The sequence below is a fragment of the Chlamydomonas reinhardtii genome, chromosome 12 (assembly GCF_000002595.2).
Source record: "Chlamydomonas reinhardtii strain CC-503 cw92 mt+ chromosome 12, whole genome shotgun sequence".
NCBI lineage: Eukaryota > Viridiplantae > Chlorophyta > Chlorophyceae > Chlamydomonadales > Chlamydomonadaceae > Chlamydomonas > Chlamydomonas reinhardtii.
In genome coordinates, this window is record NC_057015.1 from 460,161 (window position 1) to 482,719 (window position 22,559).

A 22,559-nucleotide genomic window follows, 5' to 3' on the forward strand; every position below is an offset into this window, starting at 1 on the left:
GGTGACAGGATGACAGCTTACACGGTGCGTGAAGCCATGCCAGTGTTACCTCCGGTTGCGAGGGCAGACGCAGCCTGCGGGACTGTTTCACAGCTGTAACCCTATGGACAGCCCTACGTAAACGCTCAACTCATTACTACTGCCATCACCGCACCCCGTCGCATCTCCCATGTACACGACAACCCTGCCTCACGCGAGCTGCGCAAACTTTCATCAGTCAGGCCACGTGCCCGTCAGTCCGGTGGCCCCCAATCAGTCAGGCTGAGGTTCGGGCTGCGCAACTGATGCTTCAGTTGACACTGAGTGTGTGTGGCATTCGACGCCTTCTCCGAGCCCCATCCGGCTAATAATCCAACTGCAGACAGCCCCCGCGCATCACCACCACTTCATTGTGTACACAAGCAAAGCCTCAGCTCCCAGCCCCCGCCTCGCAGATTACCGTACGTCCAACGCTCACCGGCCTCTGCCTTTATAGCCTGGGCCCGAGCTGGGGAGCTGCATCCACACACACTCCGCGAGCACCCCATCAACACCATCCGACGTTCGACCAGCCGCGCACTCCTGCCCTGCCGTTGTAAACTGTTTGCCATCTGCTGGGGTCTGGGACCTGCCTTGCCACTGTCCCATCGCACATTCATAAACACTCCATCTTGGCTCAGGCTGCCCTACTGGGCTCACACTCGCCCCCCTCCCACAGTCACTGTCAATTCCACACGCACGCGTGTCACGTAGCCAGTTACGGCGCGTGCATCGGGTCTTGTGTGTTGTCGTGGAATGACGTTACACCCCAATCGACAGTCTCTGAGGGCCGCAAGCGCGCAATGTGTTTGTTTGGGGCATGCCGGGCTCTGCAACTTCTAAATTACGTGTTGAGCTATTCACATCGTAGCTCGTTACAGACTCCGCCCATATTAAGACATACACTCACACACACGCACGTAACCAGCGCGAGCGCACAAGAGGCGCACGCGGACGTGCTGTGAGCCAAGGCAGCCACAACCCGGAGGCAACTGCACTCTTGACACAGACAGCCGCGCGCCCCATACGGCACTCGGGCGGACTGCAACACCGCCGCCAGCAGCTAGAGGCAAGGCCACGTCACCGCAGGAAGCGCGCGAGCGCCTCCCTGTGCCCCGGCCGCCCCTCCGGGTCAAAGCGAAACGGCAGCAGCTCCGCCCAGCTGCCGCCAGCTCCGCCCGCCGCCGCCCCGCTACTGCTGATACTGCTACTGCTGCTACTGCTGCTGCTGCTGCTGCTGCTGCTGCTACTGCTGCTGCTGCTCCTGCTGCTGCTGCCGCCCGGCGGCCCGTCCAGCACCATGCGCGCCATCAGCTGCCCAATGCCGGAACTCATTTTGAAGCCGTGTCCGGAGCAGGCCGAGCACAAAATGACCTGTGCGCGAGGGGTTCAGAGGTGCACATGCATATGGAGGCGGAGGAAGCCTCAAATGACATCCCTGGCCTATGTGCTTTGGAACAAGCAGGTGCGCCGGCAAGCACCGTACGGCGCGCACCCATCCCCACACCCCGCCCCCACACCCCGCCCCCACAGCAGGCCCCCACAGCAGGCTACAGCCACCGCCATCGAACAGGCAGTGCACCCCCTCCGCCCAGTCGCCGCCCACTGACCCACACCTGCGGGTGGCGCGGGTGCCGGTCCACAAGGAAGTGCCCGTCCGGCGTGTTTGTGAAGTAGCAGGCGCTGGCGTGCAACAGCGCGCCGGACCCGGCGGCGGGAAAGTAGGCGGCGGCGCCGGCGCGCAGCGCGGCCTCGTCGGCGGCGTCGGCGGAGCGCCGCACGCCGTCCACGGCGCCGGGGCCGCGCAGCTGCTCGCGCAGGTGGCGGTACAGGCCGATCTTGAAGCCTGCTGGGCAGGAGGTGACGGGCGTGAGTGGCGCGGCAGGGGTGGCTGTGGTTGTGGTGGGGGTGGGGGTTTGCGGAGTTGTGGGGTGGTTGGGGCGCCGCGATTGGGTTGGGGTGGTTGGGGCGGCTGTGGCGCCGCGATGCGCTTCAGAAAGGTTGCGGCAGGAGGGGCACAGCGGGAAGAGGCGTCACCCGGACCGCTGTCCTACCCCAGCGCGGCCGGTGTGCCGTCATTGCAGCATGCAGTGTGGGATGCGTGTACAGCGGGGCAGCGCACGTACCTGGCAGGTCGCCGTGCTCGGGGAAGCCGTAGTATGCGGCACCGCCCGGGGACTCCTCGATCACAAACACCGGGAAGCGCTCAGGCGAGAAGTGCGGCCGCGCAGACGCTGCAGCGCACGGACGATGAGACGACATGCACACGCACAGGCACAGGCAGAGGGGGCACAGGGCACATGCATGGTTGACTCCCACTTGGAACCGATGGGGCAAGGGTCGGCATGCCCACGGGGGGAGGGGGATGGCAAGGGCGGCAGCGGCACAGGCAGCGCCACATGGGGTGCGCACGGCAGGTAGGGTCAGAGGGGCGCCCGACGGCTGCTCACGTTCGATCTGGAACCAGCCCACCACCTGCCGCTCCGGCACGCACAGGTCCTGCGCGGGCAGCAGTGACAGGCGGCACACGGCGGCCGGCCTTGCTGGCGATGCGTGGCAGGGAGCAGGTGCCAGGTCGCCGCTGTGGTTCTGTGCAGCTTGCACGTTCCCACGTCGACCACAGGCTGTGCCCGCCACAGCCACGGCCGCAGCTGCAGGCAAGTGGTCAGCTTCCAACAGGCACCAACCCTCACAAACTTCACACGCCGCAGCTCTTGCAGCCAACCAAAACACAGCACACAAACACACAAATACACGCACACACAAACTGGCTGCGTACCGCCAGCTCCGGCACCAGCTGACCGATCCAGGGCCCCGGAGTCATCACAACCGCCGCCGCCGCCACCTGCCGCTCAGCGCCGCCGCCACCACCCCCCGCCGGCGCCAGCCGCAGCGTCACGCCGGCACCCGGCGAGCCGTCTCCCTCCACCTGCCAGTGCGTGACGGCCTCCCCCACCGCCACGTCAGCGCCCAGCACCTGTGCCAGCCGCACGTGCGCCTGCCGCAGCCGCATGGGACCACACGGGGTGTATGGGGTGAGGGCCGCACAGCGGCGTGCGTGTGTCGTGGCGTGTGGCTGGGAGGCAGTGGCGTCGAAAACGAGGTGTGGTGTGGTGTGGTGGGCAGGGCAGGTGCAACGCCGTGTGCTACACACGTATATACACACACACACACACACACACACACACACACACACACACCACCTGCACGATGCGCTCCGGTGCCAGCACGCCCCCGTCTGGCTGCAGCAGCGCCTGCCAGTGCTCCGGCACCCGGTAGGCTGGGTGGGCAGGTGTGTGGGCGGGTGTGTGGTTGGGTGGTGGGTGGGTGGTTTTGGCGGCCGGGTCGGAAGATAGGAGCAGTGCGGCCACAGCGGCTTCAGCCTGTCCCCATGCTGGCGGCCACAGCGGCTCGACACGATTCCATGCATGCGTTCAAGGACCACGCACACACGCACACATGCACGCACCTGGGAACCGCTTGTTCAGCTCTGCCCCTGTTAGCACCTCGTGCTGTGCGAGTGGGGCGGAGTGGCGCGGCGGGGCGGGGCGGGGCGGTAGGGCCGGGTGCCCAGGGCGGGGCGGTAGTTAGGTAGGGCCGCGTGACTAGCAGCGCACAACACATATACGGCTGTGTGGCGTGTGCTGCCCAGTCCCGCCCGCCCGACACCCGAGTACGTGCGTGCCCCTCCCCCATGTACTGGCAGCAGTTGCCCTAGAGCGAGCACGCACCCATGCACGCGGCAGCGGTACCCGCTGGCGGGCAGCCCTCGCCCTCCCAACCAACTCCCCCACACACACACCTGCAGGTGGTGCACGCGCGCCGACTCCAGCGAGCGCTCAAACACGGACCCCACGTCCAACATGCCTGTGCGTGTGAACAGCTGCTCGTGCTGGCCCCCCGCCCCCTGCTGGCTGCCCCGCGCCGCCACCTCTTCTTGTAGGTCCAGGAACAGCTGCAGGCTCCGCTTCTGTGCTTGGTGGTGGAGGCAGATGATTGTTTGGATTGGGGGACAAGGCGAGGTTAAGGCTCCATTCACCTCAGGTAAGATTGTCGAGTCTCTCGCTTTCATGCACGCACGCACGCATTCAAACACACATATACACACATGCAAACATGCCCGCAAACACACATGCAAACACACACGTGCACGCCCCCCCCCACACCAGCAGCGGGCCGTACTGCAGTCCCTCGAAGTAGGCCATGCGGATGATGCGACTGGCGCCGTGCGAGGAGCCCAGGCCGTGACCCACGGGGCTGTGCCGCTCAATGCCCAGCACCTGCAAGTGGCAGAGGCAGGGGCAGGGGCAGGGGCAGGGGCAGGGGCAGGGGCAGGGGCAGAGGCAGGGGCAGGGGCAGGGGCAGGGGCAGGGGCAGGGGCAGGGGCAGGGGCAGGGGCAGGGGCAGGGGCAGGGGCAGGGGCAGGGGCAGGGGCAGGGGCAGAGGCAGGGGCAGGGGCGGCACGGCACGTCCGGGAGGTGAGGTGAAGGACGAGATGGGAGGGGCGAAGTTGTGTGATGGCCCCTCCCCCCAAGTCAAGGGGCTGTGAGGGGCAGGGGCAAGGGCGCAGGGGTGCTGGGCGCTTGCGGTGGGCCTGTGCGCTTAATCGTTCCCTGTCGTACCCCAGTTGCCCCCTGCCATACCAGGACTGCAATGTAGCATCATAGACCTGGCAGCTGCTCCTCAGCTACCCCTCTCCCACCTTCAGTCCCGACTTGGCGAGGTGGTACAACGCCGCACTGCCGAAGGCGCCCAGGCCCACCACCACCGCATCATAGCTGTGTCGGTCGGGTACGTGTATACATGGTGATGGGGGAGGTGGATGAGTGGGGTTGGGGGTGAGGGGTGAGTGCACAGCCGTGTGCACCAGTACCGGTATTGGTATGTGTACCGTGTCATGCACGGTCTTAGGACCGTGCAGCGGTATCTGGCAACCCTTCCGATGCTCCGCTCATCGCATCTACTTCCAACCTCCACTGCCCGTTTCCTTACAGCGAGCACACGCAAACCCTCTCCCTCTCTGCTGCCGCCATCCTCACTGTTTTGTTGCTGCGTCTGCAACACCTGGCGTGGCGCCCAGTCCTCGGCGGCCACCACAGAAGCCCCGTGCAGGGCACAAGGCTGCTGGGCTAGCAGCAAGCTTGCGTGTCAGGGGTGTTATAGAGGCTCTAGCTGATGCCGCCATTAGGATGGAGCCGGCCCTTGGCAAGGTCGGCCACCCTCCAGGAAAGCACGGGCGAGGTTTGGTGGCCTGGGCCCGGCGTGTACAGTATGCGGCTTTAACCCGCTTCCGTCATGCACTGCTGGCTATGCTGCTGTCACAGCAGCCGTGTGCGACTGTCAAGGGAGGCTCCTATCGCAGAAAGCGCCTGTCGACATGCCCGACAAATTAGCAATCGCGCGCAGTCCCTCTGTACATCACAGGCTCAGCTGGAAGCGGTACACATACCAGGTATATGTATGCACGTCGACAATGTGTTGCAGGGCGCAGCATTCCACAGAAGTGCATTCAGTCTTGCAGATGGATTCTACACGGGCTTGGGGCTTCCTGAAGACTGAGACCAGTCACGTTACTTAATTTATTACGGTAATGAAGTCGCGAATAACTGGTTGCTATTTCACTCGAAAGCAAAAACAACCCTGAATGCGCCTTGACGTCGGCAACCGCGCTATACAAACGGGCTCCACCTGTGCATCGCGATTGAATGTGAACGAATATATTACTCGTGAGCACCGTTAACGCCCGCCTGGAACATCGGGTGAAGTGCGCATTCAGTGAGCTCGGGGCCTCGCCCGGCGCCCGGAGCTATGGACGCAGCGCTCCAAGAAGCCGCTTTTGAGGACGACGGGTGCGAAGGATAATCTTCGTGACCATGCCTTGGGCATTGTTGAAGAAACGCGGTGTCAGCCTGGGGGTGGCCTTCGGCCCCCCCCCCCCCCCCCGCACACACCTGCCGTCGCCGTCGCGTCTTCCTCCGCGCACGCTGCTGTGCCTGGGCACCGTGACCAACTCAAACCCTGTAAACTATATGGTGCACATACACAGGCCGCTGGTTATCCAGCTGCACGCGGGCAGCTCGACATCCTCCTCCTCAACCGTCTCCACGCCCACCAATGTCAGCGATGGGCCGGACTCGGATGATGACAGCGACTGGGGCAGCCTGTTTGAGGCCATGCAGGGCGATCTGGGTCAGGGCGGCTTTGCAGCACCCGCCGGCGCGGCAGCTGCCCACGCGGCTGCGGCGGGCTTTGGTGCTGCTGGCGGCGGCGGCGGTGCTGCCGCCGGAGGCAGCGGCGGCGCTGGGACTGGTGGCGGCGGCGGTAGAGCGCCCGCCGGCGCACAGCTTGCGCGCTCGCAGTCGGCGCATCCGGCTTACGTGCAACACGGAGGTCTCAGCTCCCGACTGCGACCCACGTCAGCGCGCCTCGCTGCTGCGGGGTCCTGCGGGCTGAGCACTTTGAAGCTGGGGGAGCAGGACAGCTGCGGGGGCGGCGCGGGCCCGTCACGGGCTGGCGGCGGCGGAGCCGGCAACTGCATCAGCGGCACCGCCGCGCGCGGTACCCGCTCGTCAGAGGGAGGAGACGCAGCCGCCGCCGCTGGGGCGTCCTGGCGGCGGCGTGCGGCGTTCGTGGCGGGGAGCGTGAGCGTGTCGGCTTCGCAGCGCAGTCTGCAGCTGTCACCGAGGTGTGGGCCAGAACTGCAGACCCCTTCCAGTAGTGCTTTCGCGCTAGGGGCGGGCGCGTAGGGATGTGCACGGCGCATGTCGTCTTACTAAAATTGCCTGTAAGATACGAATTCGCAGCCCCCTCGCCGCCCGCGCCCACACCAGCAACACAACCCCGCTTCCCCGCTCCCTCTCACAGGCCGGCAGCGCGCGACATCCTCCTGCCGCGGCTGCCCGCCCCCGCCCTGGACTTGATCGTGCCTGCACTGCCGCCCGCCACCCGCGCAGCGCTGAGGCTGTGCTGCCGGCAGCTGCGGGCCCTGGTGGACGCACACACGCAGTCGCTCACGCTGCGGCCGGACCGCGGCGCCGCGGACGCGCTGAACCGCCGCGGAGCCAAGGTGCGTGGCTGCGGGCAGGGGAGGAGGAGGGCCAGCGTGTGGGCTGGGATGAGGGCGCATCCTCAGCTGGGCTAGCAGCGGGGAATGGGCAGTGGAAACACGTGTCCTAGGTAGCGAGCTCATGCTGTCCGCGGCGCTTGTGCTCATGACGCGGCTGTGCGGTTGCACTGTGTGCGGTCACGCATACACACAGGCCATTCCAACAGCCCTGCGTGATTCCTGCCCTTGTGCTCACCCTGACACACAGGCCTACCAGGTGTTCCCGGCGCTGCGCCACGTGACGCTGGTGCTGGCGGGCTCCCACAGCGGCGCGGCAGGACCCGCAACCGCAACCGCAACCGCCCGCGGCGGCACCGCCGCCGCCGGGGCAGCAGCCGCACAGGGGCAACAACAAGATGGGGCCGCCCGCCGCCTGAGCCGCGCCGCCTCGGCCGGGAGAGCAGGGGCCAGTCAGGCGGGCCCGCGGCTGCAGGCGTCGCCGCTGCTGCCTCTGTCGGGCTGGCTGGTGGTGTGCGGCACGGCCCAGTGCCTGACCAGCCTGACGCTGCATGTGGGTGAGGTGGCGCTGCTGGAGGACCTGGCCATCAGCGTCACACACCCGCACCTGCAGGTGTGCGCGCGCGCGTGTGTGTGTGTGTGTGTGTGTGTGTGTGTGTGTGTGTGTGTGCGCGCGTGCGTGCCGGCTCCCAGTGGGAAGGGGGAGTGCGGGGGTGGCCGCTGCCCCCGTCACATCTCCGTGTTGCGCCTCCACACTGAGTGGCCACCAGCTGAACACCCTCATCAGGACCCGTGGGCCTGCACCTGCCGCCCGTGCAGAGGTTGGATCTGAGCATAGGGCGCAGCGGCATGGCGCACGCCACACCGCCCGTGGTGCAGTTCATGGTGGGTGCGCGTTACTCGCAAGGGCTGGGAGGGGGGCGAGGAGGTCTTGCGGCATGGCGGCCTGGGGCTTGTGGGGGTGTTTACGTGTGTGTGTGTGTGTGTGTGGGGTGGGGGTGGGGGGTCGTGGGGGTGTTGGGGTGTGAGGCTGGACCTTGGCGGGGGTCCTGTACACGTGATGCGTTTAGGGACAGCGGCTGCTGCACATAAATCGGTTCCGAGACTCAACCCCCATGTCTACGCGTGCCATGCGTCCTCCTGTACGGCGCCGTCTCGCGCCCACCGCTCCTGGGGTCCCCCCACCGCACCCGTGTTGGGGCTGCTGCGCGCAGGTGGGTGTGCTGCAGGGCCTGCGCCACCTGCGTGTGGCCTGGGCCGGCCCCGCCGCCGACGCCGCCGCCACCTCCTCGCTGGCGCACGGCCCGCGGCGGCTGTTCCTGGATGGCCGGCCGCGGCTAGGGCCGCTGCTGCTGGCGGCGCTGTCGGACCTGCCGCAGCTGTCCAGCCTGGAGCTGCAGGTGGGGCGGCGGGCGGCCTCCTGATGGGGGCTGAGTCGTGTCCGGGGTTTTGATGTTAGGGGTGGGAGGGCGTGGGGCGGAGGAGGTAGCGTAGTGCAGCTTAGATGGGGCGGCGCGCGGTGCCCGGGGGTACCCGGCGACGGCTAGCAACTGCCACTTGCGACGAATGGGGTCCCGGCCTGGGCCTCTGCGTGCCGCCTCTATGCGCCCCACTGGTCAACCCCCCTGTGCTCCGCTAGTTCAGTTTGGTTTGGTTTGGCTCGGGCTGGTATCGACAAACCCCCTCTCGCAGGGCTTCATCATCGACACGGAGGGTAACGCGGTGCTGGCCCGGCACTGGCCGCTGCTGGCGCCGCGGCTGACGCGGCTGGTGCTGCGCGGGCTGCACCTAATGGTGCCCACAGACATGGCGCAGGTGCGTGCGCACGCCGTGCGCTTACTTGGTCAGGCACACACCACACAACAAACACAACAAACACGGTATGTCAGTACCGAAACAGTGCACCAACACTGTAAACCAACACTGTAAACCAAATGCAACAACATACGCGACATTGCAGCCCAGCACGCAGTATGGAGCACACGGCACACAACCCAACACATGCATGCATGCATCCCGGCACACAGGGCGAGCAGCTGGGCGAGCTGGTGGGCTCGTGCAGCGGCGGGCTGCGGGACTTGCACGTGGACCTGTGCCTGCCCGCCGCCCCGGGCATGATGCCTGGCGGCGGCGGCGGCGCGGCGGCGGCGGCGGTGCTGCTCAGCCTTATGTACGCGGCCCGGGATGTCAAGGCCGTGAAGCTGGAGGTACGTGCGCGTGTGCGGAGGCTTGGGCAGCAAGGGTTGGAAACAAGGAATGTGGGTACCGTACGTCTGACTTCCCTCGCTCAGGACACAGTCTGTTAAAAGCGACTAAATTAGTTGCCAACATGCCTTGCCTGCCGGCCCACTGCCGCAGCTGCTGCCCACTTCCCTGACGCGGCTGAGCCTGCCGGGCGTGTCGGTCCTCAGCCGGGAGGGGCTGGAGGCGCTGGGGCGGCTGCGGCGACTGGCGGTGCTGGAGGTGGCGGGGCTGGCGGCGGGGGCCGGCGAGTTCCTGCCGGCATTGCAGGTGCGTGTGCTACGGCGCTTGGGCGGCAGAGCGGGTCACGGGATGTGGGAGTCTGCAAGCAAGCCTGCCACCGTCCAGCCGGTTGGCTGCTGCGTGCTGTCCCCGGCACAGGAGCACCCCCGGCACGAGCCCGACCGTCAATATGCCTTTGCCATCCCTGCTTGTGGCCGCCACGCCCGTCTGGCCTGTCTGCCTGCCTGCCTGGCCTTTTCCTTACCTGCAGGAGCTGCGGCTCAGTGAGTGCAGCTGGCGCCAAGTGCTGGACATGCTGCCATGGCGGCCGCCGGCGGCGGCAGCGGCGCGGGCAGCATCAATGCCACCCTCGCCAGGCGGCGGCGCGGATGCAGCTGCCTTCGCACCCGCCACCGCTCCAGCCGCAGAGGGAGGGGCAGGGGCAGGCGCTGGTGCAGAAGGCGCCGTGCCCGCAGCCGCGGCGGCGGCAGCCCCGCTGCTGCCGCCTGGCGGACCAGCACCAGCACTGGCGGCAGCTGGGCCACGGCACGCGCCCCCGGCTCCCCTGCTGCTACCGGGCCACCACGACGCAGCTGCAGCTGTAGCCGCCGCCGGCGGAGCGGGCCAGCCGCCGGGGTCGGCACAGCCGTCGCCGCGGCAAGCCGCCGACAGCGCGGCGTCTCTGGGGGTGGCCAGTCCGCGCACGCCGGCGTCAGCTGCCGACGCGGCGCGCAGCCCAGCGGGCAGTCCGGGCGGCGGACTGCTGCCTGCTGCGGGGCTGCAGCTGCTGGAGGTGAGGGGGTTCGGCTGTGATACGTGCGAGCAGAGCGAATGCGCACACGTTTGGAGCGTGCGCGTGCGCGCGTTGTTCCTGTAAACACCATGGAGCGTCTGGGGGGGGGCTTTGGATCCCGTGCATCCCTGACTCATGCGTATAACGCATCTCGGATGCATCACCCACCTTGGGGTGTCGGCGCCTGCAGGTGGTGTGTGCGGAGCGACTGGACGACTGGCACGCGCCGGACGGCACGCTGTTGGCGCGGGTGGCGCGGGGGCTGCTGCCGCTGGTGGACGCCGGATGCCGCGTGCAGCTCAGGGTGCGGATGCGGGGGCGGGGGCGGGGGCGGGGGCGGGGGCGGATGCGGGGGCGGGTGGGGCTGGCGGCTGGCGGTGATAATGTAGGCGTGGCGGGGATGCGGAAGTGCGGCTGCGCAAGTCGGCTGTGATAGTGCAAGGTGCTGCCAATCCAGCACGCACATGCACGGGGCGGTCGTGTGCACGTGAGGGGGGTGCAGCCGCATATGGCTTATGTACCGGTGGCGTGTTGCCTCACCGTGTTTGCCGGCCGTGCAGGTCGCGCCCGACGCACAGCCGCACATTTGGAACGAGAGCGACGTGGACGGCAAGCCCTGGGAGCCGGCGGTGGGTGCCAGTCGGGCGGCGCTGTCGGGATGTGTACAACATTGCGTACTTTGCAAGCGGCTGGTGAAGCTGCGCGAATGCCCTAGTGTCTTTGTTAGGTGTCGGGTGTGGGTAGCTTCATCGCTCTCATCTGGGTCCATTCCTGCCCGTGTCTGGGTTGCATGCAGGCGGTGTGGCGGCACATCAAGGCGGCACAGAACATGCGGCGGCTGCAGGTGCGCAGCTGCACACCGCATCCGAAGCGGCTGCGATGCAAGATGTCGGCCCCGTGACTTGGCTTGGCGCTGTGTCCTTGTGTAGCACGGTGCTGAACGTGCGTGCAATGTCCATGCGTGGCTGTGTGCGCAGGCGGAGACGTCAGCCCTGGCGGAGCGGCTGGCGCGTGGCAGGCTGCTGCAGGTGCGTGGGCACGTGCAGGGGCTCGCGGGGGCACGTGCAAGAGCTTGGCCTTCACGTGCACCGGTACACGACCGCAATTTTCACGGTCATCATCATGGGATTGCTGATACGGTAGTCGCCCTGACCAACGTTCATAAACGTACCCTACTCTCTCACAGGCGCAACGGAGGCGTGACAAGGAGCACTTCTTCGTGGACCGATAACCCGCGCACGGACCCGTCCAGGGGGGTGGTTGGTCCGGTTGTCCGCTGGCCCACCGCACAGCTGAAAGTTGCTGGCTTTATTGTCGACGGGACGACGGCTCGTGGATCACAGCACCCGAGCGTTCAGTTGGCTGCAGGTTGGGTGCCGAGCAGGTTGAGTAGTTGAGCGCCCCGTGTATCCAGGCCGTGATTGTACAGTTGTATAGTGTATTGTAGGGAGTATATACGGTTAAGTAGGCACGGCATGAGTAGGCGGATACAAAGTTTTGCTCACATGTGGCACACGCTGTACACTTGCACGGAATCATGAATTCTCCAGCAGGATGTCCAATCAGCTTTGAGAGCGCCGTCCGCTACTCCGCGGGCTATGGCATATGTTTTATGTAGCAGAAACTGCAGGATGGCAAACATGACTGGTGCATTGGTGCGTCGCATGGGACGCGCTGATTTGAGTGCGCTGTGTGCGGTGCGCAGCGCTGGGGTCCAGAGTCTAGAGTCCAGACGCCCAGAGGTTATGAGTCATGTGCCTCAGCAACGCGCGTGTGCCAATGGCGTGACGACGGCTGTGCGGAGCAGGGCAGGAGGGGCAGGTGCAGTCCCGAGGAGGATGTGCCCCAAACGGGTTACAAGGTGTACATGTTGAATACACGTGATTTCAAATACTTGTTGGGTCTGCCAATTTCGTATGACATACCGTAGTGTTGCTCATGTCGCGATGGCGACTGCGCACGGCAAGGCGCGATGTGTGTGCGCTAGTAGTAATCACTGCTTGTGATGCGGGCCATACCCTACTCATGGGCCTTGCTCCGGTTGCGGGCACAGTGTAATCAACCCCTAAAGCCCCTGCGCCGTTTCCTCCCCCTGTCAGCGCACCTGCCACCGGTGCGTTACCATTCAACCAGCTACAGCACTCCCTATTCCGGCAGCGCTTCCCAGACCCTCCGCCACTTCCACGCGCTCATCGAAAACCCCTCCCACCGCTCATGCGGCCGCCTGCACCACCGCCCCCGCCGGCCGCCCCTCTAGCCGCTGCTGCTCGGCGCCCTCCTCCTCCTCCGCTGCGGCCTCCAGCTGCTGCAGCGCCTGCTGCCCCTGCCCCTGCGCCTGCTTGTGCGGCTGCGGCACGGCGAAGCGGCCGGGGTTGATGGCCACCGTCTTGGTGGCGTTGTCAGTCTTGTAGATGCCCACCAGCCGCTCCGCCAGCTCGAACATGTTGTTGCGCAGGCTGATGATCACGAACTGGGCGCCGGCGGTGCGCTCCTTGATGTAGTGGCCCACGATGGACACGTTCTTGAAGTCTGCAGGGAGAGCGATGGGAGGGGGTGAGGCGGGGAGTGTGGCGGAGGGACGGAGGCGTGCAGGCGATAGGGTGCGCGGGCGCAGAGGCAGAGAGTCATGGTTATGGGGATAAGCGGTGTGCGCACGTAGCGGTGGCGGCGGCGCCACTCACCCAGCGCGGCGTCGATCTCGTCCATGACATACAGCGGGTTGGGCTTGTAGGTGTGCAGCGCGAACACCAGGCTCAGCGAGCTCAGCGTCTTCTCGCCGCCCGACAGGTTGGAGATGTTCTTCCAGCTCTTCTTGGGCGGCCGCACGCTGAACACGATGCCCTGTGCGCGCGCGTGTAGGGCGGTGGGGTGGGGGTTGGAGGCTTGCTTGGCGAGGCTGCGAACGAACGAACCCTATCAAGTTAGGCACCGCGGCACGCCGCCCGCACACACACACACACACACACACACACACACACACACACACACACACACACACACACACACACACACAGAAGCTGCACAGCCCGCACCGCACCTCGGAGAAGGGGTCCAGCGAGTCCACCAGCTCCAGCTCCGCGTCGCCGCCGCACGTGATCATCTGGTACACCTCCTGCAGGGGGGTAGTACAGGCCGGGGGCGAAGGCGGTGGTGAGGGAGGGAGGGAGCCAGCAGGCAAGTCGGCGAGCAGGCCGCTCCGTGAGCGCGGCACATGGCTATGGCAAGGACCCCGGCAGTGGCACAAAAGCCCACCGCCCCTCCTCCCCACATTCCTTCCTAAGCCCCCCTGCCTTCGCCTGCCCACCTCCGCCACGCGCTGCCTTTACCCTACCATCACACACTCAGTCTTACCCAGCTGCCGCCTTCCCCCCCTACTGCCTCTGCCTCCCCCTGCTGCCGCCTGCGCCTGCCCCCGCACCTTGAGCCTCATGCTGATGGCCTCGAAGCCCGCCATGAAGCCGTCCAGCCGCGCCTTGCGCAGTGCCTCGTACTCGCGCCGCACGCCGTCGCGCTCCGCGGTGGCGTCCTCCAGCTCCTTGGCCTTGGAGGCGTAATCGGCGGACTGGGGAGCAGGTGGGGTGGGGGCATGAGGATGGTGGGAGCGTGTGGATATATGGGTGCGGGATCGACGGAGTGGCGTTGGCGTGGGAATATGGAGGTTGTGGTTGGTCTGTGCGGGTTGCTGGGAAAAACACGCATGGCCATACTGGAGCGCCACTCCAGTATCGCTGTCGCCTCACAGACCCACGCACCTTCTGCTTGTACTCCTCGATGGCGGTCAGGTCGGGGTTGAGCTTCTGAAGCTCCGCCTCCAGCACAGCAGCCTGAGGGAGGCGGGGAGACAGGGAGGCAGCCGGCACGGAAGCGGCAGCTTAGGCACCCAGCACCTCACAAGGGAAGCGCACCCGTCTAGCCACACAGCGGTCCGTGGCCATCGCCACTCCACCGCAGCCGTGCCCTCCTCCTCCCGCACCCACCCACTCCCACCCACCCACTGCTACCCACCCACCCACTGCTACCCACCCACCTTGTAGTTGAGGTCGTCGGCCAGCTTGGTGAGGTCCTCGTCCGCCGTCTCGCCGCGCAGGGCCGCCTCGTCCACAGCCAGGTCGTCGTGGCCTGAGGGCGGGCAGAGCATCCAGAGCACTGGGCGTCAAGGGCCTAGTGCAGGCGTTCCAGTGGCGATTCAGAGGTAGCGAAGACAAGAGGATGCGCGCGGGATTGCACTGCCCGCGCGTCCAATGCCACCCGCCCCGACCCACCCCGCCCCGCGCCCCGCCCCGCCGCACTCACCGACCACCTCCGCCAGCTTCTTGCGGTGCTTGGCCCTGTCCGCCAGGTGCAGCTTGCCCTTATCGCGCTCCTCGCGCACCACCCGCGCCACGCGCTCCAGCTCCTCCTCAATGTTGGACTCGGTGCCGCGGATGATGGCGTGGTTGCGCTTGAGCAGGTCGCGCTGGGCAGGCAACAAGAGAGGGGTTGGAAGCGGGGGGTTGGGAGGTGCGCGGAGGGGGGCGTCATTCCGGGGGGGGAGGGGGAGAGGGGGAGGGAGGGTGGCGGTCGGAGGGACAGGGGTGCACACACAGCCCAGCGACAGAGGCAGGGCTATCGGGGCCAGGTCAGGGCAGACGTGGGCACACGGCTGTGGACAGGCAGAACAGGTGTGCGATGGATGGGCGACCTGGCGTCGTATGTCCGCATGCAGGTCTGCAAGTCCGCACAGCCATTCCTCACTCACCGCCTTCTGCGCCTCCTCCAGCGCCGCGCCGGTCTCCTCGCTCTTCGCCTCCGCCTCCGCCTTTTGCTCCACCACCTACAGCAAACCACACACACACAGGACCGCCCTGTCATGCATCACCCAAGGGGACACTCGTAGGCGCCCCTTGCCCACCCTGACACCCCCAACCCGCTGCCTCAGCCCCGTTGTTGCGGTCCATCTGCGAGGGCCCGCCCGCCCACCTTGAGGGCTTCGTCCTCTATGGCCTTGGACGCCTTGCCGCACTCCACCAGCTCCGCCTCCAGCTTGTCGCGCTCCTTGCCTGAGGGCACAGCCATGCACGTGGTTAGGGTAACGGAACCATGTGTGCATGTGTGACTGTGCGTGTGAGGGGCGCGGACCCAGGAGTTCGAGCATGGTGGTGCCCCACCCAGCCCCTCGCTCAGGCCTGGCGCCAGCATCTGCAAGTACGTCCAAGCCTGCTGCACGCCGCGCACCCTGCTTGGTAACCTCCTTCTTGAGCTTCTCGATCTGCTTGGCGTGTGCCTTGGCCTGCACCTGCTTCTTGCTCATGTCCGCCTGCGGGGTCGCAGCAACGACACAACAGCCACACGTCGGACTCCAGTCTGCATGGCGGCACCCCACCACACACCCCACAACGCCACAGCAGCCGGGCCGTAACCCATCGGCACTGCCGTGGCACCACACCTGCGCTCTCGCCAAGCACGCTCCTCACCTCGGCTTCCTCGATCTTCTTCCGCGTCTTGTCCAGCTTGGTCTTGAGCGATTTGAGTTTCTCGCCACCTGGCAAGCGGGTATCACGACACCAGTGGAAGTTTGCAATGACTGTCAATGCGAGATCAACACAGACTGCGCGCTGCGTGGGCCGCAACACAACCAAAGCGACGCGCGGACGCGCGCCACAGCCACAGTTCACCCCCTACAAACTTCATGCCCATGCCAGCTCCCCCCCCCACACACACTCAGGCAGCCAGCCACCCACCCGCGTTCTCAATCTTGGCCTCCAGCGCCTTGGCCCTGTTGGTGAGGTCCGCGCACTGCTCCTGCAGCGTGAGCAGCTCCACCTTGTCCTTGGACACGGCCACGTGCAGCTCCTTGACGCGGCTGGCGTCAGCGGCGTCCACCTGGGGTTCGGGCGTGCCAGCGTGTCAGCGTGTCGGCATGTCGCTGCGCCGGTGCTCGCGCGAGTGCGTGCGCCGGGCCCAGCGGCTGAGGTGTGTCCAGGACCTCCCACACAAGAAATGGATTGGGACCTAGATAGTTGCAGGAGTTGCAGCGTGGGGCACAGAAGCGAGCGTGCAGGCAGCTACCACGAGAATCCGAGGCCCAGCAGGCCACACAGGTCGGGCGGCCGCGCACCTGTGTGGCCTCCTGCAGGCTGGCCATGCGCTGCGCCAGATCGGCGGCGAGCTGCGTGTTGGCGGTGGCCTCCATGCGCGCCTGGGTGCAGGTGGAGATTGCGAAGGCAGCGCAGGGGGATTGATGGCCCAGGAGGCAGGGCAGCTCAAGTCCTCAAGTAACACTGATTCACCGGAACTGCATACGTGGGGTAAGGCATGACCTACGTCACCTCCCTGTCCCTACGGTACTCAGCGCAAGCGCAAGCACCCGGATAGCTAGCAGAGTGGCGGTGCCCCGCAGGCCCCGCCCCTCAACGCGCCGCGCACCTTGGGCACCTCCAGCTCCAGCGAGGCCAGGTCCTTCCCCGCGGCCCGCAGCGCCGACTGGGCCGCACACACGCGGTCGCGAGCTGTTTGCAGCGCCTGTGCCGTGGGGCGGATCACACCGGCACGTGAAGGACACACATTGGGCAAGTCAAAAGCGGTGCGCGTCTCTCAGAGCGTGTACTGTCCCTGCTTTATACACAGTCCCACGGCACACACCCGGTTTCCCTCATCCACATAAACAAGCGCGCACAGAAACACACACACGCGCACCTTGCCCAGCTCGTCCGCCTGCCGCTCCACCTCGCGCAGCTCCGCCTCCGCCGCGCGCGCGTCCGTGGCGGCCCCGCGCGGCGCCTGGTTGCCCAGCGCCATGCGGCCGGTCTGCGGCTTGCCGCCGCCCGACATGGTGCCGCTGTCGGCGATCAGCTGGCCCTGCAGCCGCCGTACACAACACAACACGATGCCGGTCCAGCCACACAGGCGAATGCAACACACGTCAGCTACCACACCACTGCTCAAGACGCACAAAGCAGGGCAGGACCTACAAAGCACGGCGGGCTCCATGGGGCAGGGCAGGGCAAACACAGCGTGACAACGATCGGAACAATCACAGCCTTTCCGGGGCCCACACACGTGTGGGCGCGCACCTGCAGCGTGACTACGCGGCGGAAGCGGCGGTCCTGGCCGTAGGCGATGCGCGAGGCCTGGTCCAGGTCCTTCGCCACCAGTGTGTTGCCACAGGCGTAGAAGAAGGCGGACCGCAGCCGGGCGTCCTTGATCTTGATCAGGTCGAACAGCCGCGGGCAGCCTGGCGGGGGCCGAGGGCAAGGCTGCCGGGTTAGGCCGCGGAGGCAAGTGCCGCAGAGGCAATGGCGGTGGGCGGGTTGGGTGGGTTGATGGCATGCGGACACGCAAAGTGTGCTGTGAAGCAAGCTAGGTCACGGTACTCTGGTGCTGGCAAGGCGCTAATTCCAAGCTCCCCTCATGCTCATGCTCAGGCCCAGCGCTCACCCTCGGGCGTGTCGACGCGCTCATTGGTGAAGCGCTCCAGGTGCTGCTGCTTCTCCAGGATCAGGAAGGTGGCGCAGCCGGCGTTGGCGCGCCGCAGGTGCTCCACCGCCCGCTGCGCGTCGGTGGTGGTGTCCACCAGCACGTTGTCCAGGGCGCCCACGGCGGTGGACACGGCGGCGTCGTACTTGGCGTCGATGGCCGCCAGGTCGCCTGAGGGTGGGGGCGTTTGGATAGGGCAGGGGTGGGGGCTGGGGGGCTACGTGCCAAAGCCCAACGATATAGTTCCATCACCAACACGTCTGCTCTGAGCCAGAGAGTGAGGCACCGTGTCGCGGTACAGCGGTACAAACAGTGGTACATGGAGTGAGAAAGCAAGGGTTTGGCGGCAACAAGGCCATAGAGGTGTCGTGTGAGACATGTGGCGCTGCCGCGGCCCTGCCCTCAATGTCCACTCCCGCACCCCTCCAGTCCGGCCCTCCTCGCTCCTCCTCCCCAAGCCTTCTCACCCAGACGGCCGTAAATGCCTGTGAGCTCGCCGCGGGTCTTGGCCGCCATCAGCGCCTTGATGACGCCTGACTGGCCCTGGCTGGCGCTCAGGTCCGCCCTGTCGCATCGCAAAGCGCCCAGAAACAACACGATTAGCGCAGGGTAGCTCAATTGAACATCAGTCAACTAGCGTTTACAGGCCTAGTGTGTGTGCCTATGTCAGCGCTGGCAGCAACCGGCCGGTGACGCACCTGAGCTGCACCAGGCGCTCGCGCACCCCCGACAGCTGCTCGTCCGCCTCCTTCTCCGCCGCCTGCGCAGCAGACAGCTCCTTCTCCTGAGCCTGGATGTCATGCCTGCAGCCCGGAGTCGCGGCCGGGGCAAGCAGAATAAGTACGTGTGTATGTATGGGATTGTGCGCATGAGGGAGCATGCAATGTGCAACCCGCGTATGAGCCACCCACGGATCCACTGCGGATTCCTCCTGCCGCCCCCACCCACCGGCGCTTCTCCACTGAGGCCTCCAGCTCGCGAATGCGCTTCTCCTTGCCACCAGCGGCCGCGCGGGCCTCCTCCAGGTCCCTGCAGGAATAGCGACCAGCGGTCCAGCAACCCGCATGCCACTCAGCCCGCAACACGCCCGCACTCGATGCCGCAATACGCCACGCAGCCATATTGTATGCCACCCCTTTCCTGCAGTGCCGACCCAAGCCTGCATCCCGGTCTCACGCTTGCGCCGTCTCCAGCCGCTTCTTGGCTTCCTTCTCCTTGCGCTGCAGCAGCTCGCTCTCGCGTTCCGCCACCGAGATGCGCGCATTCACCTCGCCCATCTTCTTCTCCCAGGGGGCCAGCTCCTTCTTGACCTGCAGCCCGCAAGACAAGGACACGCTCGGTCCGGCCCTTCGTGCCATACCCACAACCCCTCCCATCCCTACACCCACCCTTCACCCACCCCATCCACACATGCCTACATCACCGTCAGCCCCCTGCAGGTCTACACCACCCCACCCCGCCCCGCCCCGCCGCACCTGCGCCAGCTGCTGGCGGTGCGCCTCCGCCTCGCCCTTGGCGGCATCCTTGGCCTCCTCCAGCGCCGCCTCGGTGGCATCCGCCTCCGCCGTCAGCTGCTGCACCTGGGCCGCCAGCTTGGGAGCCGCCTCCTCGCACTCGGTCTTGTCCTTCTCCAGTTGCTGTCAGAGTACCGTAAACGAGCAGCGAATCGTGAGCATGGTGTCTGTAAATCATACGTCTGTGCCTTCTGGCCCCGGTGGTGAAAACATGCCAGGTGTGCGACACGATTTGACGACGCACCGCGAACGACTGTGTGTCGGACGCCATCTTGTCTGTGATCTTCTTGATCTTGATCTTGATGGCTTTGACGTTCTCGTTGTTCTGCGCGTCCCGGCGCTCCATCTCCTTGAACGCCTCCGTCGCCGCCTCCAGGGCCTGCCGGAGTTGCAGGGGCAGGCGTGTATGTGTGTCAGGTGGCTCTGCATTCCGTAACCCTTCATGTTGCTGAGAAACGCCCCCAGGGCCGTCTAAGTGGCCATTCCGCGCTATCACGCTTCCCCACCAGCGCACCTTGACCACCGCCGAGTGCGCCTTGTCCGCGGACACGAACTTCTTCTCCGCCGCCTCCAGGTCCTTTTCGTGCTGCTTGAACTTGGCCCGCTCGTGCTCAAGCTTGCCCTTCAGCTCCGTCGTCCTGCCCTCCGCCTTGCTGATGTTGGACTGCGCGGCAGACCAGTACACGTGATACATGACAAACGTACCCGCGACCCAGGGTAATGGCGCAAGGCGTCAGGGCCGCTGCTTGCGGCTGCGGCAGTCGTAAGGCGCCCGAACTACCAGGTGTTCGACGTGCGCCGGATACAGACACCGTACGATACACATGGCTGAGCAACCCGTGTTGTGCGGCGACCCACCCCAATCTTCATGGCGAAGATGTGTGTGGCGTGGATGCGGTTGCGCAGCATCTCCGCCTGCTTGTCCAGGAACATCTGGGCCTCCTCCGCCTTGCCCTGCGGCGTGGCACAGCACCAGCACCAGCACACACACCATGTCCCCGTCACACGCCCGCGCGAGAGGGGTTGCATGTGCCCAGCCGCTCAGTGCCGCCCCACCCCCAGCTGCCCCAGCCGCCCCTGCTGCCAATGCCGACGCCATGCGCGCCGGCGTGTGCATAGAGGATAGGCTGCAGCGCACGTCACCGCTCCAGATTGACAGTCGCACCTGCAATCCGTCCTTCTCCTTCTCCGACATTTTCAGGCGAGCTACCATGGACACACGCTTCTCATTCATCTCCTCCAGCCTGTCGGACACGAGATTACACATTGCACATACACACACACACACATGCGAGGTGCCCAAAACCCCTCAAGGCCCTCATGTCTGCTTGTGGTGAGCATTCAGCACGTGGATTCACCCGCCCCGTTCCTCCTGTGCCCGCCATCTGACCCCGCCATGGCTCCCGCTCACTTCTTGTTGGCGTCCTCGATGGGCTGCACGTACTGGTCCGTGCCGATAATGTCCTGCGCACGCAACAGCACACGGCATCCCCTTGTCACGTCCTGAGCCAGCGAACTAAACGCACGTGCTTTGCCTGCAGGCTGCATATGGAGGGCCTGGCGCCGTGGCACCGTGTTGGTAACCCGGTTCTAGCCAGTGGCCCCGTTCCCAGACACCCGCATCCGCCTCAATCCCGCCCGCCACCCCACATCCTGACCTCCAGGTACTCCAACAGCCCGGTGCCGTCCTTCTCCTCCGCCTTGGGCTTCATCATGGAGATCTGCTCCACCTCACCCTGCGCCGGCAGCGCGAGCGACCCCAAGTGAGCGGATGAAGGCTGGGCTCGCAAGGAGTGCAGGCAGGCCGCGGCCCAGCAGTGCCATTTTGCCGCCCACGCAACTGTCACGTGCATCCCGAGTGCACGAGTGCACAGCCCCCACGACAGCCCCTCCACGAATGATGGGCCCATTCCTTGGGTTTTGACAGATCCACAAAAGCCACCCAGTCTTGCGACTGACGTGTGTGCCTCTGCTAGGGCCGACGCTTACCTGCAGGATGAGGAAGCGGTTGTTGTCGAGGTCGATGCCCTTCCCCTTGAGCATGTCAGTCACGTCCTTAGTGCTGACTTTCCGCCCGTTAATGTAGTAGTGCGACTCGTTGTTGCGTTGCGCTGTGCGCGCCACGGTGAATTCGGAGCCCGGCACGACCGTGTAGGAATCACCGTCCTGTAGAGCACAGGGAATCCGCCGCACACGCTTTAGCGCGACTGCCCTCTGGTAGGAGCCGTACGTGACCTCGGCGTCCAGATCACCCTAACGCCCTACAGTTCGATGTGCATCATTGCTCCAGGCCGCCAGCCAGGCCATGCGCGCCCCGCACATTTCCGCACCAGCCCTGTCAAGGCCCCGTGGAAGGCCACACCTGGTCGAGGATTTCCTGGAAGTGCACGGTTACGCGCGCATACTCCAAGTTGCTGTGGTTCTGGGAATTGTGGATAAGCTCAGAGACCTTGTTGAAGCGCAGCTGCTTGGCCCTCCGTCCAAAGACGAAGAGCATAGCGTCGATGACGTTCGACTTGCCACTGCCATTGGGCCCGACCACCGCCGAGAAGGACTGCAGCAAATTATTATGACTCGTCAGAAATCTGTGGCGTCGAGGGAAGGACTTGTGCGCCTTGCAACTTGCCTTGTGGAACGGCCCCACGCGCTGCTCGCCGGCATACGATTTGAAGTTCTCCAGAACCATTTCGCGAATCATTAGACGCTGTCGCGGGGCCTCCTGGCCCGCAAGCACACCAGCTTGCGCCATTCCTCGCTTGGCTGTCTCCGTGGAGCTAGTGGTGACTTTGAACCCACTGCAGCTGCTATAATCCTTGTAATTCAATTATATTTCAGGCAAGCACTGCAGAACACAGTTTACGCGTTGCTGCAGAGACTGCGGTCGAGTTTGCAAGTCCGTTTACAAAACACAAGGTCTACCAAATCTACAGGCAACAGTATGGATACAACTTAGGTCAGGGCCCGCGAGCTTTCGCGTTAGTCCGGTCCGGGTTCCAGCCTGGATTCAAGCCAAGGCGCGGAGCGCGCTCGCCCCTTTCCCCAATTCCCTCCTCAAATACCAAATGCCCCGAGACGCCTGGCCTTAATCAGGGCTAACTGGCTATGTCAATCACTAGCCGGCCGTCACCGCATGGTCACACACGCCCACGAGATGCCTGCTGCACGCCTAGCGCCCTGGTGCAGCCCGCCAACTCTGCACCGATCTGGCTAAGCAGGCTAACGCCGCAGTTCCCTGTAGGTCGGCATCAATTGC

The 22,559-nt window shown here is 65.5% G+C and overlaps 3 protein-coding genes across 3 annotated transcripts; 1 reads left to right on the forward strand and 2 right to left on the reverse strand.

Annotated features, from left to right (window-relative positions):
- Positions 1–5: 5 nt before the first annotated feature.
- CHLRE_12g493500v5 (uncharacterized protein) lies at positions 6–5,477 on the reverse strand. Its single transcript, XM_043067958.1, has 11 exons — positions 5,058–5,477; positions 4,721–4,796; positions 4,185–4,298; positions 3,821–3,988; positions 3,488–3,530; positions 3,222–3,298; positions 2,798–3,016; positions 2,469–2,517; positions 2,145–2,252; positions 1,635–1,864; positions 6–1,392 (listed from the first exon to the last, which is right to left on the reverse strand). The coding sequence occupies exons 1-11, from the start codon at positions 5,201–5,203 to the stop codon at positions 1,099–1,101; spliced, it is 1,524 nt and encodes a 507-aa protein (XP_042917950.1). The 5' UTR covers positions 5,204–5,477; the 3' UTR covers positions 6–1,098.
- Positions 5,478–5,607: 130 nt separating this feature from the next.
- Positions 5,608–12,409, forward strand: CHLRE_12g493450v5 (uncharacterized protein). The gene is made up of 15 exons (XM_043067957.1): positions 5,608–5,867; positions 6,065–6,703; positions 6,883–7,084; positions 7,332–7,694; positions 7,901–7,966; positions 8,296–8,481; positions 8,774–8,896; positions 9,109–9,288; positions 9,440–9,592; positions 9,816–10,337; positions 10,528–10,641; positions 10,898–10,966; positions 11,134–11,181; positions 11,315–11,365; positions 11,524–12,409. Exons 1-15 carry the CDS (start codon positions 5,827–5,829, stop codon positions 11,566–11,568), a joined length of 2,802 nt encoding a protein of 933 aa, XP_042917951.1. The 5' UTR covers positions 5,608–5,826; the 3' UTR covers positions 11,569–12,409.
- Positions 12,410–12,411: 2 nt separating this feature from the next.
- CHLRE_12g493400v5 (uncharacterized protein) lies at positions 12,412–22,387 on the reverse strand. The gene is made up of 31 exons (XM_043067955.1): positions 21,933–22,387; positions 21,669–21,860; positions 21,296–21,472; positions 20,965–21,042; positions 20,718–20,770; positions 20,472–20,550; positions 20,165–20,260; positions 19,821–19,970; positions 19,551–19,685; positions 19,268–19,429; positions 18,969–19,102; positions 18,741–18,821; positions 18,491–18,595; positions 18,260–18,357; positions 17,754–17,963; positions 17,390–17,550; positions 17,013–17,174; positions 16,743–16,838; positions 16,435–16,515; positions 16,058–16,199; positions 15,791–15,858; positions 15,552–15,633; positions 15,297–15,376; positions 15,076–15,150; positions 14,631–14,793; positions 14,365–14,456; positions 14,090–14,161; positions 13,756–13,899; positions 13,375–13,449; positions 13,019–13,178; positions 12,412–12,866 (listed from the first exon to the last, which is right to left on the reverse strand). The coding sequence occupies exons 1-31, from the start codon at positions 22,053–22,055 to the stop codon at positions 12,550–12,552; spliced, it is 3,843 nt and encodes a 1,280-aa protein (XP_042917952.1). The 5' UTR covers positions 22,056–22,387; the 3' UTR covers positions 12,412–12,549.
- Positions 22,388–22,559: the final 172 nt, after the last annotated feature.